The following is an 18,272-nucleotide window of genomic DNA, read 5'->3' on the forward strand; positions in this document are numbered from 1 at the left end:
ATGCTTTATAAGTAAGTTATTGTTTGTACAGTGTTTTTATAGGTTAACAACATTTTCCATATAGTGTATCATTTCATTTTCATTCCAGGTACACTTGCTATGTTATACTTCTCAGGGAAATATGTCCAGGGGTTTGAGGACATGTTGGGAAAGCATGAGAAAGCAAACAGTGACTCCTAAAGAACTTGTTCTCTTTCACATACAGGCTTATTTGGAAAAACACAAATTTAAGAATGCAAAAACTTCAGATTTTTGGGAAGCACTTAAAGAGGTAAGGAGGAGTATATACCCAAATATTCCTTTGTTTCATTAACAAATGATTTACCAATCATTCCTTTATCTGATTATTTATCCCATGTCTTTAAAATCTTAGGCAAGTAATCTACCAGTGAAAGAAGTAATGGACACCTGGACCCAACAGATGGGTTATCCTGTACTTAATGTGGAAAATAACACGACCATCATACAGAAACGCTTTCTACTGGACGCAAGAGCTAATCTTTCTCAGCCACCTTCAGATCTTGGGTAAAGGTCTATAATGCATTTCAAGAGAAAAGCAGAAATTTGATGGAAGTAATGGCCAGTTGTTTAGATCTTGCTCTTCAGTACATGATTGATGGGGGATATAAAAGTACGGTGTCTTTAGGGGAATGAAGGCACTTAAAAATAGCTTAGTGGTCTCCAGGTTCAAAATGCATCAAAGTCCTGCTCTTCCCAGATATCACTGAATAAAGAAATGTAAGTGCTAAAAGAAACTTAGGAAAAAAAGAAAAGAAAGGGAACAGGCTCCATGTACCAGAGCATTCTAGAAGAAGGAAAACAGAAGGAGAAATATTGACAAAAGACAAACTAAGGAAGATGCAAACAATGAAAAGAGACTTGCAGTGTAAGTGAAAGCTGATCTTCCCTTTCCCTAGACAGGCTCTGCGCTCAGTGTCAGCTGTTAGCGTGAAGAGTTGGGGGCAGCAGTGAGAAATGAGGATGAAAATAAGCAACTAATTTGAATTCTAGACTCAGTACATTGTGCCCTTGGAACTTGCCCTCAACTTTTCCTTTATCTACTGTCATCCTTCCTTCTGTCCAGAGCTCTCAGAAGTCTGGCAATGACCCAAGGCAAAATTCCAGAGGTTGTTTTGTTGTTGTTTTTTGTCTAAAGAAATTGACTTATATCAGTAGAGGAGAGCTAGGGATTTCCCTTAGGTTGAGATATCCAGAGTAAATCTTCCCTCATTATGGTAGGGTGGGTGGGTGGAGACACCAGCTCTCCTCATTCATGCACAGAGCTCCCAGTCAGACTTCCTGTTCATTGGAGAAGACGGTGTCAAAAAAACATGACTCCTGCCCTGGCTGGGTAGCTCAGTTGGTGAGAGTGTTGTCCCTGTATGCTTGTCTGTGGATTTGATCCCAGGTCAGGGCACACACAGGAATCAACCAGTGAATGTATAAATAAGTGGAGCAACAAGTCAATGTCTCTCTCTCTCTTTCTCCTTTCCTCTGTCTGTTTAAAAGCAATCAATAAAATGTGTATGTGTGTGTGACCCCCTTCTCAATAGTAGAGTGATTACATACCAGGCATTAAGAATAATCAATTTTAGGCCCTGGCTGGCATAGCTCAGTGGATTGAGCGCAGGCTGCAAACCAAAGTGTCGCAGGTTCAATTCCCAGTCAGGGTACATGCCTGGGTTGCAGGCCATGACCCCCAGCAACTGCACATTGATGTTTTCTCTCTCTCTCTCTCTCCCTCCCTTCCCTCTCTAAAAATAAATAAATAAAATCTTAAAAAAAAGAATAATCAATTTTATCCTTTTTAAAATATGAATGGATGATCAAGGATTAAAAAATCACATGAAAAGAATCTAAAATCATAAAGGATAAAATCCCACCTGGACAAACATAATGCCTGTCTCTATAAGAAATATAATTGAGGAAACAGAATAAATTTATGGAACAGAGTGAGAGATCAAAGACCCTATTCTACCCACTACCTAAGAGGAAGATGACTTTTAAAAGACAAAATGAGAACACAAAAGGTCTCTAGAAGATTAAATTTTGGATTGCAAAAATATTTAATAGACCAAAGAAATTTGGGGCATTTTCTAAAAATGTAAGACAAATACACATGGAACTGGCAAATAGGAAAGAGAAGACAAATATGGAAAGTCTAGCTGCCAACTAATAGAAGTCTTGCATAAAAAGAAAACAGAGAAATTTGAGGGGCAAGAAAACAGAGAAACTTGACTTATATCAAGAAATAAAGGACACAAGGATTCTGATGAAGAGACTCCATTGAGTACACATGTGTTTGTAATGCATACACAAATACCTAGCTATGGCCTCCTAAAATTTCAGAAAATAAGGATGCACGAGTTAGTGTGGTGTTAGTCTTCTTAACATCAACCCCAAGTGCAAGAAGAAAATGGAGCAATTGTCTAAAATGGTGAGACAAAACGTACTTTCAACTCATTCTCATTTTCTACCCAGTGAAACTAAACCAAATGCAAAGATAACACAGTAAAAATGTTCCCAGACATGCAGTCTGAGAAAATGCTTTCCACACAGCACTTCTTCGAAGTTACTAAGACTGTACTCCAGGAGGTTTGGAAGCGGGAGGAAAAAAATATGAATGCATCAATAAAAGAAGAAATGACACTCAGGCAACAGTGCATCCCACCTAAGAAAGCCAGAAAAGGAAAAGCAAGCCGACAGTGACCTAGGGGCTCAGGGCCCTGAGCCACAGCAGGTGACTGGGGTAGGTTTGGTGATCTCCTGGAAAAAGAGTGATTGGGAGGATGGAAAAACTTGAGGACTTGATGAAGGCCCATCATTTTACTCAATTATAAAGAGATAAATAAATAGTTACATGTAAACATTGTGATTAAAAATATGAAGCAGGTAGAATGATTTCATGCCATTGGTAAAGTATAAGAAAAAAGGGTCCATTTGACCCTTATGTCAGGATGTTAGGGGAAATCTTATTTATTTACATGACTTTTGGCCATGGAATTGGACTGTAGAAAGGAACATAGGTCTGTCTGGAAAAAGTCCAGCGATCATTAATATAACATGAACGATTTCAAGACTTCGATGTAACCTGGCAGCTAAGGAGAGTGGACTGGAATGCACATGCATGAGCAATGATGATTTCACTGGACTAGTCAGTGGGGACAGTAGGCACCAGTGAGTGAGCATGTGTACTGTGTGGCAATCACATTCAAAATGACTGAGTGAGTAGAGCAACAAATCTGCATCAAATTTTGCATTAAGCTTGAACATTCCTCTGTGGAAACTATTCAGATGATTCAGAAGAATGCAGCTGTGGGCAACTGGTACTGGACAGCTTAATCAAGACAATGCTCCCACTCATGTACCATGTTTCATGCAGTTTTTTTTGTGAAACATCAAATCACCCAGGTAACTCAGCCCTGCTACAGCCCAGATTTGGTGCCTTGCAACTTCTGGCTTTTCCCAAAACTAAAATCACCTTTGAAAGGGAAGAGATTTCAGACTGTCAATGAGATTCAGAAAAATGTGATAGGGCAGCTGATGGTGATTGGGAGAACTGTGTGAGGTCCCAAGGTGCCTACTTTGAAGGGGATTGAGTCATTGTCCTATATACAATGTTTCTTGTATCTTGTATCTTCTTCAATAAGTGTCTCTATTTTTCATATTATATGGCTAAATATCTTCTGGACAGAACTTGTATAACTCTAACACACTTCTTGTCCAATAATATGTGTATAGTATAATTTCATAAATGTTATTTATTGGCTTTTAACTTTTATAGTCGACCAATGGATAACAAATATAAAAATCTCATTATGGTTGCAGAGTAGACTGTAAACATAAATAGTAAACACTGTAATAAGAAAAAAAGCTGACATAAGAAAGGAGCTGGAAGAGGGAGAAAGGTGGAAGAAAGTTGAGATACTAATTCAGTCATGTGCTGGAGCCAGCACCAATCCTAATGCAGTAACATCATGCTGGTACTTTGGAATAATTGGTCATAATGTAATAGAAATCAGGTAATACTATACCCTTCTCCCCTAAGCCAGTTTGTTACTAGTACTCCACAAGATATCCTTCCTGTACAGTTAGAAGGAATGTTAATACTCACATTTATGAAACAAAAACAGCAGAATGAGTATATTATTTAAAAGAAAAATTGTAACCTACAGAAAATCTAATAATAATTTTACTCTATTAAATTTTGACTGTTAAAAGGGGAATGAATGAGAGAGTAATATAAGTAACTAAGTCACCCTCTTTCTTGAGTGAGTTAATAAATACTATCTTAAAAAATAGAGGTGTTGAAAGTTATGGAGTTAGACATTGGAAGAGTTAAAAGAGGTTGCTTCTAAGAGGTACTGGCCTGTGGGAAGCGTGGCAAAGGAGACTGTGGCTTTTCAACAATCCTTTCTCTAGTATTTGCTTAAGGATATTTTACTTGCTAATTGCACAAATGAAATTTTCCTGAGCACTTAAACAGCAATTACAAACTCATATTCTCTTGCATGTATCACTTCTAAGAAATTTTTGAACATCACTTAAAATTTTATTAAATTCCACTTATAATTTCAAAATACAAACACCTAAAGACACAGATTTATAAATCTAATTTTTAAAACTTTCCTATACATTTTTATGAATTTAACAAATTAAAATTTATGAATATATCAAATTTCTTGGACATTTTTAACATATTAAGAGTCAAACCTTTAACTACAAAATCAGAACTATCTAGACAAATACAACTATGAATTAAGGCATTCTAAGAATTTCAATTAAAATTACAAATCAAATGTGTCATTTTCTCTAGTTTGCCAGACTTTTAAAAATCTGAAATATGTAAAAGCTGACAAAACATGTGCAACACAACTGATCATTTCACAGCTTATCACCCTTGTGTAAATGCTACTTGTACAAAAGTCTTCATACTATATCTCTTTATGTATAACTGAATGGTTATTTTTACATATGTTTCTGAAGTGACAAGCACTCCCAGTGGAGAGAACAAAATCAGGATCTCAGGACCTCCAGCCCCTCGGTGTACCCCTTTGGGGTTAACACTCCAGACCCCCATTACCCGGCTGAGCCTCTCTCTTCCTAGGCTGAATCCTGGCTACATGCGGGCTGCACAGTGTGGCTCTGGCCCCCTTGGACACCGTCCAGTCTCACCTATGCCAATCTTCATTGTCCCTTCTTTCAACTTCTTAATACAGTTTGTGTGGAAAAAATTTTGTATCCACCCCACCTCAGGTGGCCTCTCATCTCCACTGCCTGATTTCCACTGGAAAGACCTTTCACCTTCTTTATCTCTTTTTTACTAGTCTCATCAGCCTTATTTTATAGTCACATATATAAATCATCACCGATCAATTATTCAGTAGCAATTAGGATAACACGAGGAAGGAGAATTATAGGGTGTGAAATGTCTCAGAAAGTGTTGCATTTAAGAACTGTAACCTCCTTTCTTTATAGTTACTGTTTTATGATCTAGCAAATTAGATTGGCCAAATTTAATACTGGTGGAGCCTTTGGATATTAAAATTTAAAAGTATTTCTCCCTAGTGAAACCAGCTTCCGTTTGGAAGCTTCACAGCAATTATTCTCTCCTGTCATATGTACCCACTGACAGGCTGAGCCTGAATTAATGGGTAGGTCAGGACGTGTAGGGATAGGAGGGCTACAGAGGATTTCTTTCTCCAGGAAGTGGTTTCTAAGCTGAGTAAATTGGCGTGGGGGGTTGGCTGTCAGGGGTGTTCAAAACAGAAACTTCATGCCTGAGGGCTCCAGAGTTAAAAAGGAGCATGAAATGTGTAAGATGCAACACTCATTGAGAATTTTCTAAGTAGCTGGCACTATTTTAAACATTATTTATAGTGCATTATTACAACGGATGGGGAAACAGAGGCAGCAAATAATTAAATTCTTTATGCACGGTTACATGGAGTGTAAGCGATGGAGCTTTGACTGGAACGCAGGCAGTCTGGCCCCAGGAAACGGGGCAATCCAGAGGCGCTGGGAAGAGTGGTGGGAGGTGCAGCCGGGGAGGAAAGCAGATGCCTGGCATGCACACCATGTTCAAGATTTTGAACAATGGTATGCTAATTCGAGGACTTCAAGGAGAGAATTGGTGGATCTTATTTACATTTTTCAAAGTGTCTCTCTGGCTGCACTGTGGAGACCAGATTAGAGGGCCGAAGAGTGGGACAGGGAGACCCGTTAGGGCAACACTGTGGGGGGATAGGAGAGCCGGTGGGATCATCCTCTGCACTTTGGGTGGCTGGAGAGGTGTGGCCGATGTTTCAGAGATTAAGCTGAGCTCAAAGTCCTAATTAAAGAACAAAACAATATTCAGGGAATTCAATCAGATGCATTTTGCATAAACAATCTCCTTGTAGAATGTTGTTGTCTAGTGTTCATAGCCATTTTTCTAGAGAAATGCAAGGTCATTACAGGCACACTTTGTGATATGTACTCTATGCAGTAAATAAGAGAACCTGTTTTCTGGCTTCCGATTCAGAGCTTTGGGAATTAAGTCACTAACAGCACACTGAGGTGTTTACAAAAATTCAAATTGGCAAAATACTTTCTGTCCATGACCTCAGAGAATGAAGAGCTCTGAGAATGATTAAATTAGCTACTTGCAAGGTACTGGTTGGCACCTGCACCGGAGAAATGCGGAGAAATCCCGCGGTGCTCCCAGTGGAGGCCTGTGCCCAGCCTCCCTCTCGGAGCCCTCAGCCAGGCAGGGCTCCCGGTGGAAAGGAACTGCAGAGACACTGGATGCCTTACTCTCACCCGAGTTCCAAAAATTAATAGTTCTCCCCCAAACAAAGGAAACTGTGAGTTCCTAGACCAAGTGAGATCAGTCAGGGAGTATCTGTGTATACTTCTTTATCTTTTGTTGACTTTGGAAAGCAAAAATTATGATGGCAAAAACTTTTTTTCACTCTTTCTTCTTCACAGTATAAGAATGAGTGGAAGCAGAGAGGTGACTTGTTATCAACATAATAAAGTCTGATCGCCCTGTTAACTATAAACTGCTTATTTTATAGTTACTGTTTTATGTTCTAGCGAATTAGATGGCCGTATTTAAAACTGAAAAAAAGATTTCTCTCTGGAGAAACAAACTTCTGCTGGGAGAACGGCACCGTAATTGCTCCCTTCTGCACCCTCTGATTCCTTGAGCCAAAAGACTCATTAACATTGTGAACCAGAGAAATTGGAGTTTTTAAAATTGTTCCTTGGTTATGGATTCTGCTTCACACAGAAGAAAAAAATTATTTAGAAGTGAACTAAATATATATTCACATCTAAAATTACTTTTTAAGTCATAATAAAACTATAAATTGCATTCAAATTTTAAAACATGGAATTATGTTAACATTTATATTTTCTCTAATATTTAATTTCTACCTTCAGCTACTGTTTTTACTTTATTCAGGTTGATAGATGCATGATTTTCAGTGTTCATTTATCATAAAGTCAATCAAATTGTACCATTTAGAAAAAAAACATAGTTACATATGCACAGAAAAACAAACCCAGGAAACAGATGCTTCCCCGTTGAGAACACTTGTTAAAAATCAGTAGTTGCTCCTGAGCAAATAAGTGAGATAAAGACATTTCAAAGACATATTTTTCACTTGATTGAAGATTTAGATCGTAATATATTCTTTGGTGTCCCCAGAAAGTAATGAATTCCTTCTCCACCCCTAGTGGCCTCCTGCTCCCTGTTTAGATATTTCCATGTCAGGTAGAGAGTTAAGTCGCACTATAAACTCAATAGCATCCTTCTCTTTCTCACTGTTTAAATATTCCAAGATTAGGGAATTCTTACTGACCAGAAACTTTTTATAATCCACGTGGTGTAAGTTATGGTTTTAACACCATGGCCTCAGCCATCTCTTAGAAACAGGCCGGTCCACGTCTCCCTCAGGGGGAATTTGCTGTCAGGCCACTCCCTGTGAAAGGGTGGACATAGGGGTGTTACCTGGGCCAGAGTCAGTTTCCTTGTTGAACATTAAAGTGACCATATTGAATACTGCCAGAGGCTGTTATATTGTTAGGTATAAAGATAAAAGTGAATTATACTTTTAAAAATGAAATATGATATTCCTGAATTTTAGATAACATATAGGAGACTCTATTGCTTCATTGATGTAATTTCCACTGCTTGACATTTTGTATTCTATAGTCTATTAGTTTACTCGGCTTCAACTAGATTGGATCCTGTAAGTGATTCTTAAACTATAAAACTATATAGCCTCAACCCTCTATCCTTTTTGTCTTAATGATATCCTTACAGACCTCAGGGCAACATTTTTTAACATGACCTTAGCAGTCTAATTTGTGCCCGCTTGTAGGCACAGTACAGCCCCAGACACCATGTTTTGGAAGAAATAGTTGAGTGTGTGCATGGGGCTCTGTTGTTTCAATCAGGCTGGCATTGGGGAAAGGCAGGGAGAAATGAAATATTAGAAGTTTACATGCAGCAGCAATGAGCAGAGCAGTGAAAGAGTGAAATGTGTAGGTAGGACGGGACTTTTAAAAATGCTTCTTTGTCTGAGAAGCTACCAGGGATCACTCTTAGGTTGGCTTCCCTAAAAGCAGACCCTAAGGTGATCATTCAAATGAAAGCCACTCATTAGGATTGTTTCTAAGAAAGACTTACAGAGGGCTGGGAAGTGGGAAATCAGGCAAAAAAAAGGTACAGTATCAAGCAGGTCTTGCAGAAGACGGTGCTTCAGAGAGGTCCTGACAGATGCGGCAAGGAAGAGTCTCATGCCCATCCGTTGCTGGCTGAGGGCTGCATCCAGGAATGTGAGTTCTCTGGCCCTTCCGGCTTTCCTTGCTCAGGCAGCCAGAGGGCAGTCCACCGACAGGGAGACCCAGGTGCTGGCTGTCACAGGGAAAGCACAGTGGAATCTGAGGTGTAGGAAAAGGACAAGGAGACTCACGGGGGTCAGGGTGGAGCACTGACAATGTCTGCTGCAGCAGCCAAGAAACAACTTATATATTGGTTCTATGAAATCTGCAAGCGCAAACATTCCACTGCAATCGAATCCTCCAAGACAGCTAGGAAAAACTCAACCCTATAAGACATTTCAATCACTATGAAACAAAGCATAATTTCCTTCATGTAGATAGCAAAATACATTCTCCCTGAATGACATAAAGTTTATTATATACTGAAAATAGGAAATATCATCCCCCCATTTTCTATGAGGGGTTTAAACAGATGAAGAAAAAAAAGGCCAGTTGTGAGTTGAAACCCAAACATAGACTCTTCCTCTCCCTAGATTTCCTGTATTTTTCTGATTGCTAGAAGACGATATGAGAACGAGAAATGAAAAAGACATTTAAGATCTCATTTAATTTCTTTTTATCTAGTTTATTTTTCATTTGCAGTTTACATTGATTATTATTCTGTACTAGTTTCACGTGCACAGCAAAGCAGTTAGAAAATCATGTACTTTACACAGTGGCCCCCCACTGCTTCAGATGCCCACCTGGCCCAGGCGTCCCTAGTCCCCAGGCTGGGACCAGTACTGGTCTGTGGCCATTAGGAACCGTCTGCACAGCAGGGGGTGAGTGGTGGGCCAGGGAGTGAAGCTTCTCTTGCATCACCTCCTGAGCTTCGCCCCCAGTCCTCTCCCTGCCCCTCCACGCCACCCCCATCCATGGAAAAATTGTCTTTAACAAAACTGGTCTCTGGTGCCAAAACCGTTGGGGACCACTGACCTGGCCCCATACATAGTTACCAGGATATTATTGACTCTATTCCCTACCTACGCTGTAATCTACATCTCTGTGACTATTCTGTAACTACAAATTTGTACTGCTTAATCCCTTCACCTCCTCACCCAGCCCCACAAAGCCCCTACCCATAACAACTGCCAGTCTGTTTTCTGTATCTATGAGTCTGTTTCTATTTAGTTTATTTTGTTCTTTAGATTCCACATGTAAGTGAAATCATATGGTCTTTGTCTTTCTCTCTCTGGCTTATTTCACTTAGCATTAATACCCTCTAGATCCATCCATGCTATTGCAAGAGGTAAGGTTTCATTTTTTTTCTGGCTGAATAATATTTCATTGTGCAAGTCACAGCTTTTATACCCGCTTATCTATTGGTGGGCACTTGGCTCGCTTCCATATCCTGGCTATTGTAAGTAATGCTACAAGGAACACGGGGGTCATGTATCATTTAAGATCTCCTTTATGAGTTTTTAAGACTAAAATGTTAAATATATATTGTATCAAAATACAAAGGTAACCTCCTCTCCCCCCACCCCACCACAAGAAAATACTAAGTAGCGAGAGCAAACTGAGACACACTTGCCTGATAGTATTTTCTTGGTGCACTGATTCAAATGGTTCTAAATAGGAGATGTTTAAAGCATGAGAAATTTGAAGAGATGATGGTGGTGGTGTCACTTCAGCGTAGTTTCTAAAATGTGCTATTTCCTTTACACCATTTTAAGATTGCCTTCTGAATTCTAAAAATGCTCTGTGTTCCTTGACAGAAACTATAGCATATTGGAGCACGTGCAAGTGTATGTATGAATGCTCAGTGTTATTATATGATGTTACATTTATGCAAAATCTTTTTCCCAAAGCCTCAAGGCATTTTATTGAAATAGTCATCTTTATCTTCAGCTACTTTTTTAATCCAAAGTTCTAAGTTTTAGAGGTTTATGGAAATTGAAAGCAGTTTCGTGGCTTGTCTTCATCACTCGAGAACCTTGTACTAACTGTATTCATTGCAGTGCATACACTGGGTGATCACATACAAAGAATATATGCTTGCCTGTTGCCTTTTAATTATAGTTACTTTGGATATGTTTTAGTTCCTTAGTAATAAAAGTTAAATTTTTCTTTTTAAAACATTTTAGTTACACGTGGAATATTCCAGTTAAATGGACTGAAGATAATGTGTCGAGTATTGCATTCTACAATAGGTCAGAAACAAGAGGTAAATGTCATTAATTTATTTCTTCTTTGGATTAATATGATATAAATGTAAAAAATATCAGTAAGGCTGAAACCTATAATGTAAATTTTAGCTAGAAGAGATATCCTAAATAGTTTATTGATGTGTACAAATACTTATCTACAACCATGAGAACTTTCCTCCTTAAGATATTCTTTTTAATGATTTACCATGACTGACACAATATAAATTCCATATTCAAAGGAGAAGTGTCACATGCTCGACATGTCATCTTCTCTTTCTCCCTTCCCTCCTTCCCTTCTTTCCTTTCTTCCTCTTTCTTCCTTTCCTTTATTTCTTTATACCAGATTAGTAAGCTGTTGAAATTTTTTAAATGTTATATGACAAGCCTGGTTTTTTAAATGCTATTATTAAGTTAAACCTACCATTTTCCCAAATCAACATATTGGAATCTTCAAATTAGCTTTTCTGAGCTGTGAGTTGTCATTAATAGCTCAAGACACTATCAGTATCTATATCCACTCACCGATCCATCCATCCACTCATCCACTAGCTCCCTAAATGAATTACCTGGCACTTGCCTGTGTTAAAATTCAGCTGTGCTGTTCTGCTCGCTTAAATTGAGATGTATGTATTTCTGTATCCTGTCTCCACTGATTTGTCTTTTTCTTTCTTGAAAAATTTTACTTATATAAAAACAAGGAGAACTTACAACATGTTGTCTCCTTCAAATCACTGAAAAAATAACATAAGCCATGCTTTAGCACCCATCCCAGAAGAATCCTGCTTTTTATACTTTACCATTGTATTTGTTTTATGTTTCAAAACCATTGCTTATCTAAGACAAATGAAACACTTCTTCACCCCCTCACACTAAGACTTGGTTTTAGAATAGCATTTGGTAAGGGAGGGAGGTGGGTTTGGCTTGGGGGGCGGGCGGTGGGAGGAAAATGCAGACAACTTCTAATTGAACAACAGCAAAATAATTATTAAAAAAAAAAGAATAGCATTTGGTATGAAATTTCACCCTGGATTCTTAAGCATGGAAGTATTTAGATCACCTATCTTTATTTGCATATATCTATTTGCTCCTGCAAAATATTCTAAAATATTAGGTATTATTTCCCCTGGCAATTAAAATTTTACCCTATTTTCAGTAGATTATTTATAAAAACAGCTTTATTGATATATAATTCACATGCTATGCAATTCACACATTTAAAGCATATAGTCCAATAGTTTTTATTATATTCATAGATACATGTAACCATCACCACATGCAATTTTAGAACATTTTAATCACCTCACAAAGAAACTCCAAACTCTTTAGCTGTTAACACATCCATCCTCCCATTCCCTTCTCCCTAAGCCACCATTAATCTACTTTCTGTCTTTATAGATTTGCCTGTTTGGGAAATTTCATGTGAAAGGAATGGTGTATGTAGTATTTTGTGATTGCATCTCTCACTTAGCATAATGCTTTTGAGGTTCATTCCTCTCACAGCATGCGTTAGTATTTCATTCCTTTTTATTGCCAAGTTATATCCATTGTCATGTCAATATAGCTTTTATATACCTAGCTATCAGTTGATTGGCATTTTTTATTGTTTCTGCCCTTGGGCTATTATGAATAATGCTGCTATAAACACTTGTGTAGAAGTTTTTGTGTGGATAGAGTAGGTTTCTTCACCTTTGGGTTTTTTTTTAACTTTCTTTATAAATGGTTTTTGGGATTTTTAAAAATTTTTACTGTAATCTCTACCAGCTTTGCAATTGTCCTGCTAAGATCTTTTTTCTGTGGCTCTTACCACAAAACTTTCTTTTAGTCATTTATGGTACAATTACTTGAATTGTGATTGACAGTTTTTCTGAACTCCTCCAGAACTCCCAGATCAATGCCATTTTCTCTTGGTATTTTATGATTGTGCTCTGTTTGAGTACTAAGTTCTATTTTTTCTGAGCTGTCTTCTGATCATTTTCGTACTCATAAGCACATTTGCCAAAGGAAGATGGATAATCAGAAGAAAGACAGCTTTAAAAATGTGTAATAGCACTGATTAAAGGCACAATAAGGCCAAGATTCCATTGGGAGGTTTTCAGTAGATTTGATTTAACTATTACCACATATTTTCCCCATTGGTCACCATTGATTAACTGAAGATTGGAGAAATGTCTTGGAAACTGCCTGATTCGCTGTGTACAAATTTAAAAGCATGAATAATTGATTTACACTGACACAATTTCCCCATAATTTTTATAAAGTGAGGTTTCTATACAGTGAATTTTCCAGATAACTAAAGCTTACTCAAATGCTGATGTGGCTCAGTAGATTGAGTGCCGGCCTAGCAATTGAAAGATTGCTGGTTCAATTCCCCGTCAGGGCATATGCGTGGGTTGTGGGCCAGGTTCCCAGCTGGGGCGGTATGAGAAGCAACCAAGTATCTCTTGCACAGAGATACTTTCTCTCCCTCTCATTCTTCCTTCCTTCCTTCCCCTCTCTCTAAAAAAAGAGTAAATTTAAAAAGTTAACAACAATGAAGATTTTAAATATATTATTTATATATTAGAATATTTGAATAATAAATTGCATCTTTAGTTAATTAAATAAATAATCGATTCTTTCAGGCAGGTATTTATTGAGGACTGACTTATGTGCCAGACACGGGGATAGGCATGGAGACAAACCAAAGGGGGAAAAGCACAGTGCTTACCCTGCCGCACTGAGTGTCTAGGGAGGGCGTGGGCCGTCAGCAGGCACATATAATGCTGTGTCGTAAGTGCCTCCTGTGGTGACAGCAAAGGGAGCTTCCTGGAGAAGCACTGGCCTGGATTTGGGGGTTCAGGAAAGGTCATAAAGAAAGAGACATCTAGGCTTAGAGTTAGGGGGCCTAAAGGTAGAGTTTAAATGGGTGAAGGACTTGACCTAATATAGGCAAAAGTCGTGCACTGGACAGTGAACACTAGCATGAAAGGAAGAGAGCAGAGGGCTCTCACAGTGATGCTCTGTCTGTCTGTCATTACAGTTAACACATTTCTTTTCCTTGTAGCTATTGACTCACCTGTCTCGTTTCCGTAGAATATTCCTTGAGGAAATGGAGCTTATCTTTTGTTGTTTTCCTGTATCTCCTGCAAGTACCTAGTAATTGTTTATTGAATGAATGAATCAATGAATCAATGAATTAATTAATAAACTCTAATGCCCACAGTGCTTTGATGACAAAACCTATTTTTATCTGAAACTTCAGAATCATGATGAGTCACTTAGCCAAAAGCAAACTAGCCATCTCTCCCTACATCAAAGTGCCTGCTCCATTCTTAGGCTGTACACTAAGTCCCCGTTTCCCAATTGGGGACACCCTCCCCTCTCAGCTGAGTGTACTGAATGGGCAATCAGCTCAGGTTACCAGCCTTACCTCCCTCCTCTTGGCTGCTTTGATGACTCACCAGTTAGAAATTTCCCAGGCACTGGTGGGACTTCCCCCAAGGTCTTTTATTTACATGTTATATATAACAAAAGAAGAGAATCTTGCCGTGAAAAATCTCTCTTCTTGCCATCTGTAGTGCATTTTATACTGTCAGTTTTATCAATTCTTATTCCTAGTATTATTACTTTATATTTTAAACAGCACCATTGCTGTTTAAGTTTCATGTGATTTGTCTTTTCTTTTCAAAGTAAATTATAAGCTCCCTGAAGATACAAACCACACATCAGACTTCTTGTCCCCTACCCACTCTGTTCCTAACAGGGTGCTGTGCGCATCCAAAAACTTGCTAAGAGTTTAGTAAGTCATTGCTTAATAAAGGCTTGCTTGCCACCATGCTGCTGTGCTTTTAGAGATGACCTGTGCATCCTTCATGCCTCTGTCTTGAGTGTTACCTGCTATTTTGGCTATTGTCAATGCATCTACATTTAGTAGTATTCCACCTTTTTGTTTTTAATCTCCTGCTTTCTAACATTTAGAATAACTGAAGATTATCACATGATATCAGATAACTAGTCTTGCTGAAACATAATATTTTAAAATAGGCATTTCTAAACACATAGGGTCTAGGAGAGGATCTAGGGCATAATCCATCATCAGGACTTTGTGATGATTGACTTCATATTTGGGAACCCATTCTGGATGGATTAGATGGCCAAACTCTGACTATGGATAAGTAGAATATTACTAAAATTTGATGGGAGTCATAGTTAAATTTTTCATATTGAAATAATGATGGGAATATATTTTAAGATTTAATAATAAAGAAAGAGCAAAATAATAATAAAGAAAGAGCAAATTATTTCTTTAATAATAAAGAAAGTTCTTTATCCTTTCAAGCTGAGCCTTATGGAATGTTTGGATTTTGATTGGATCATTAATGATTCAGTTCTGCAGGTTCAGAAGCTCAGTTTCATTGATTCAGCCCTGGTTGACAAAGTCTTAGAAGATTTATTCACATAAGTCAAGAGTATCAGAACATTATTTTGTTATTTACACAAATAAGAATGTACTTGCCAAAGTGAACCAGAATACTCATGTCTGGTAATTAAGTTATCTCTTTCAAAAAAGAAAGTTTATTTAATAAGGATAAAGAGAGAACTAAGGTAGATCACTTATTGGTAGCCTGATGTATTGCATTAACCAGGGGAGTCTAATTATTTAATTTAGAGGCCATCAGTAGTGACTGCATGAAATAAAAATTTCTTATTCATGCAATAGTCCAAGGGAAGTTTTCTTGACTTGCCATTTCTCCTAGGTGGTTATCCCCCATATAAGGAGGACAACCCTTATTTTCATGACACAGGAAAATAATGAAGGGACCAGGCCTAGAAGAAGAGCACTTACTAGTTTTGTCCACATTCATGGACAGTTGTCAGTCGTGTATTGCCACCCAACTGCAAAGGAGGCTGACAAATACAGTGCAGCTGTGCACCCAGGAGGACGTGGGAGCAGTGTGCTAAATAACCAACAGGTCTCTGCCACATACACTGTTCTCTGTAGGAGCAGATATGTCGAAAGATCTGGAACATATATGCCAGCCCACTTGGGCGCCTGGTTCCCTGGACAGACTGAGACACACTGACAGATCTTCACTGTCCATCCACCCTTCTCTGCAGTTACACCTTCCCCATCGCCAAAATCACAGCCGGTGCCAATCTTCATCAGGGCAGCCAGTTGGCATTTTTCCAGATTTCTGTTTATTATATATTAAATATTAATATTATACCTTTCTTTTCTGGGAGATTCTGTAGGCCATATGCTGAGTTTGATGAGGGACAGAATCATTAATACTTTCTTGACTAAGTAACTTGTTGAAGACATTGCCACAAATGGATGAGCGATGCATTTTACAGTTTCATGTTAATCTTAGTTCCAGAGGTAGAAATTTTCTTCTTGACCCCAAATCCTGATAGTGCATCATCCTCCTTGAAATTTTTAGCTCTCCAGCACTATTTGTACGTCATAAGTAAAAATTATTACCCTTTATCTTTCAGCTGCTTTACTATTATGTGATACATAAAATTTAATAATATATAAGCTTCCACTTTACACTGAAAAATAATTCACATAAAGATTAATGCAACACAGCATTTTTATAACCAAAGAAAAAAAATTATTTTCCTAGAAATCTCAGGGTATCACAAGCTGTCTAGTTGTCTAAAGTTTGTTGTAATTATTTATATAAAACAGTATATTAAGGAATTATTGTGTGTGCTCTCTTACTGAAATCTATTTGTGTTGAAATGAAATAGCCACTGCATGAAATTTTTAAAAGGTACAGTTATTTGTGTTCTATATCATCTAAAAATAATAGAAAAAAATTTTCTAGAAGGAGCACCTACCCAAAAATCAATTCATTCAAAACGTGCAGCACTTTTGTGCAGAAGATCAGCAAGAAAAAAAAATAAAGTAATTCATAAATTGAATGATAGAGTATTATGTGACCATTAAATTTACATTTTCATGTATATAAAACAAAATTGCAGGTGTTTATAATACAATTCCAAATGAAAAAGATTACTAATTATAAAAACAATAAGGTTCCATTATGTGCATTTTCTCTGTGTGTGTGCATGTATATGGAAAATACACATTCATACAGAAGATAAAAACATGTTACTTCCATTCCCTATCTGGAATAAGCATCAGTATTTTAGTTTCAATTACTTCATTATGTAACTAAACAACCAACAGTATTTTGCTGTTGACAACTGTTCTGAAAGTAACATGAACTTGGAAAGTCTCTAACTACTAATTTCCTGGATCTCTATAGCTTCCTCGTCTATAAAGTGAGAAGAATCACAGTAACTTTAGACAGGCTTAACTAGGTATATATAAAGCACACTAAAATACTGCAGTATTTAGATGGATTGCCAGGAACTTCTCAATGTTATTTATATTTGCTTTGCTATTTATAGAACTGGAGGCATATCCTCTTTCATAGTAAGGGGGATAGTTACCATCTGCTGTGCACACAACTATATGACCAACACTTTACTGTGTTATCTTATTTAATCTTCACAACAACCCTGTGAGGGAATTTTATCCCTATTTCCCTCACGGTGAACTGGGACACAGAGAGGACAAGTGATTTAGCCAAGATCAAACCACTAGTAAGTCACAGAGCAAGGATTTCATCCTTGATCTTTCGGACTTGAAAGTCCATGCTCTTTGTCCTGTAACACATTGCCCTGTGCTTAGCACGAGGCTCTCCCCATACAAACATTCAAAGTGTACGTTGCCAGAAGATTAGCTTCCTTTTAAGAATTTGTCCATAGGAGAAGGACAAAGGAAGAAATACTACATGAGTGAGGTAAAAATTTATAATTTGTCAAATGCCTTTTCTGAAAGGTCCTCAAGAAACTTATTGTCTTGTTGAAGAGGGTACAAATACATTATGAAAAACTACTGTGTCCTGGATATCTTCCAAACCTTGCAAATACTTCCAAAATTTAAATCACCTTTCCTCCCAAACTGACGCATACTCCTCTGTTCTCTAAGGGCAAATTCATTATTCATCCAGTCATGCAAGCCGTTTTCCCACCGGCTAACTCTCCACATCAAGTCAGAAAGAGAACTGTGCTGATTTTACCTGTGGTGTGTCTCTCGTATACATCATCTCTTTTCTAATTTCATCATCTCCACTTTAGGGTAAGCCTCGTTCTCCCTTGCCTGACATTATTACAGTGGACTCTAGAATCTCCTTCCAATATGTCTCTCATACGACTATCAAAATTATCTTTCTAGAAAACAGACTTAAGCATGTTGTTTCCCTGCTAAAAAGTCTTTACCATCTTATCATCCTCAGAAGATGGATTCCTTAGCAAGGC

At 37.8% G+C, this 18,272-nt stretch overlaps 1 protein-coding gene across 1 annotated transcript in view; it reads left to right on the forward strand.

Moving 5' to 3' along the window:
* The window catches only part of LOC123806888 (glutamyl aminopeptidase), an 87,353-nt gene that overhangs the window by 46,612 nt on the left and 22,469 nt on the right, over positions 1-18,272 (forward strand). The window contains exons 9-11 of the mRNA XM_045820336.1: positions 206-271; positions 374-525; positions 10,899-10,978. Of these exons, the coding sequence (XP_045676292.1) occupies positions 206-271; positions 374-525; positions 10,899-10,978 (298 nt within the window). The remainder of the gene's footprint in view (positions 1-205; positions 272-373; positions 526-10,898; positions 10,979-18,272) is intronic.

The sequence above is a fragment of the Phyllostomus hastatus genome, unplaced genomic scaffold (assembly GCF_019186645.2).
Source record: "Phyllostomus hastatus isolate PE091 unplaced genomic scaffold, TTU_PhHast_1.1 phas_scaffold_39, whole genome shotgun sequence".
Taxonomy (NCBI): domain Eukaryota; kingdom Metazoa; phylum Chordata; class Mammalia; order Chiroptera; family Phyllostomidae; genus Phyllostomus; species Phyllostomus hastatus.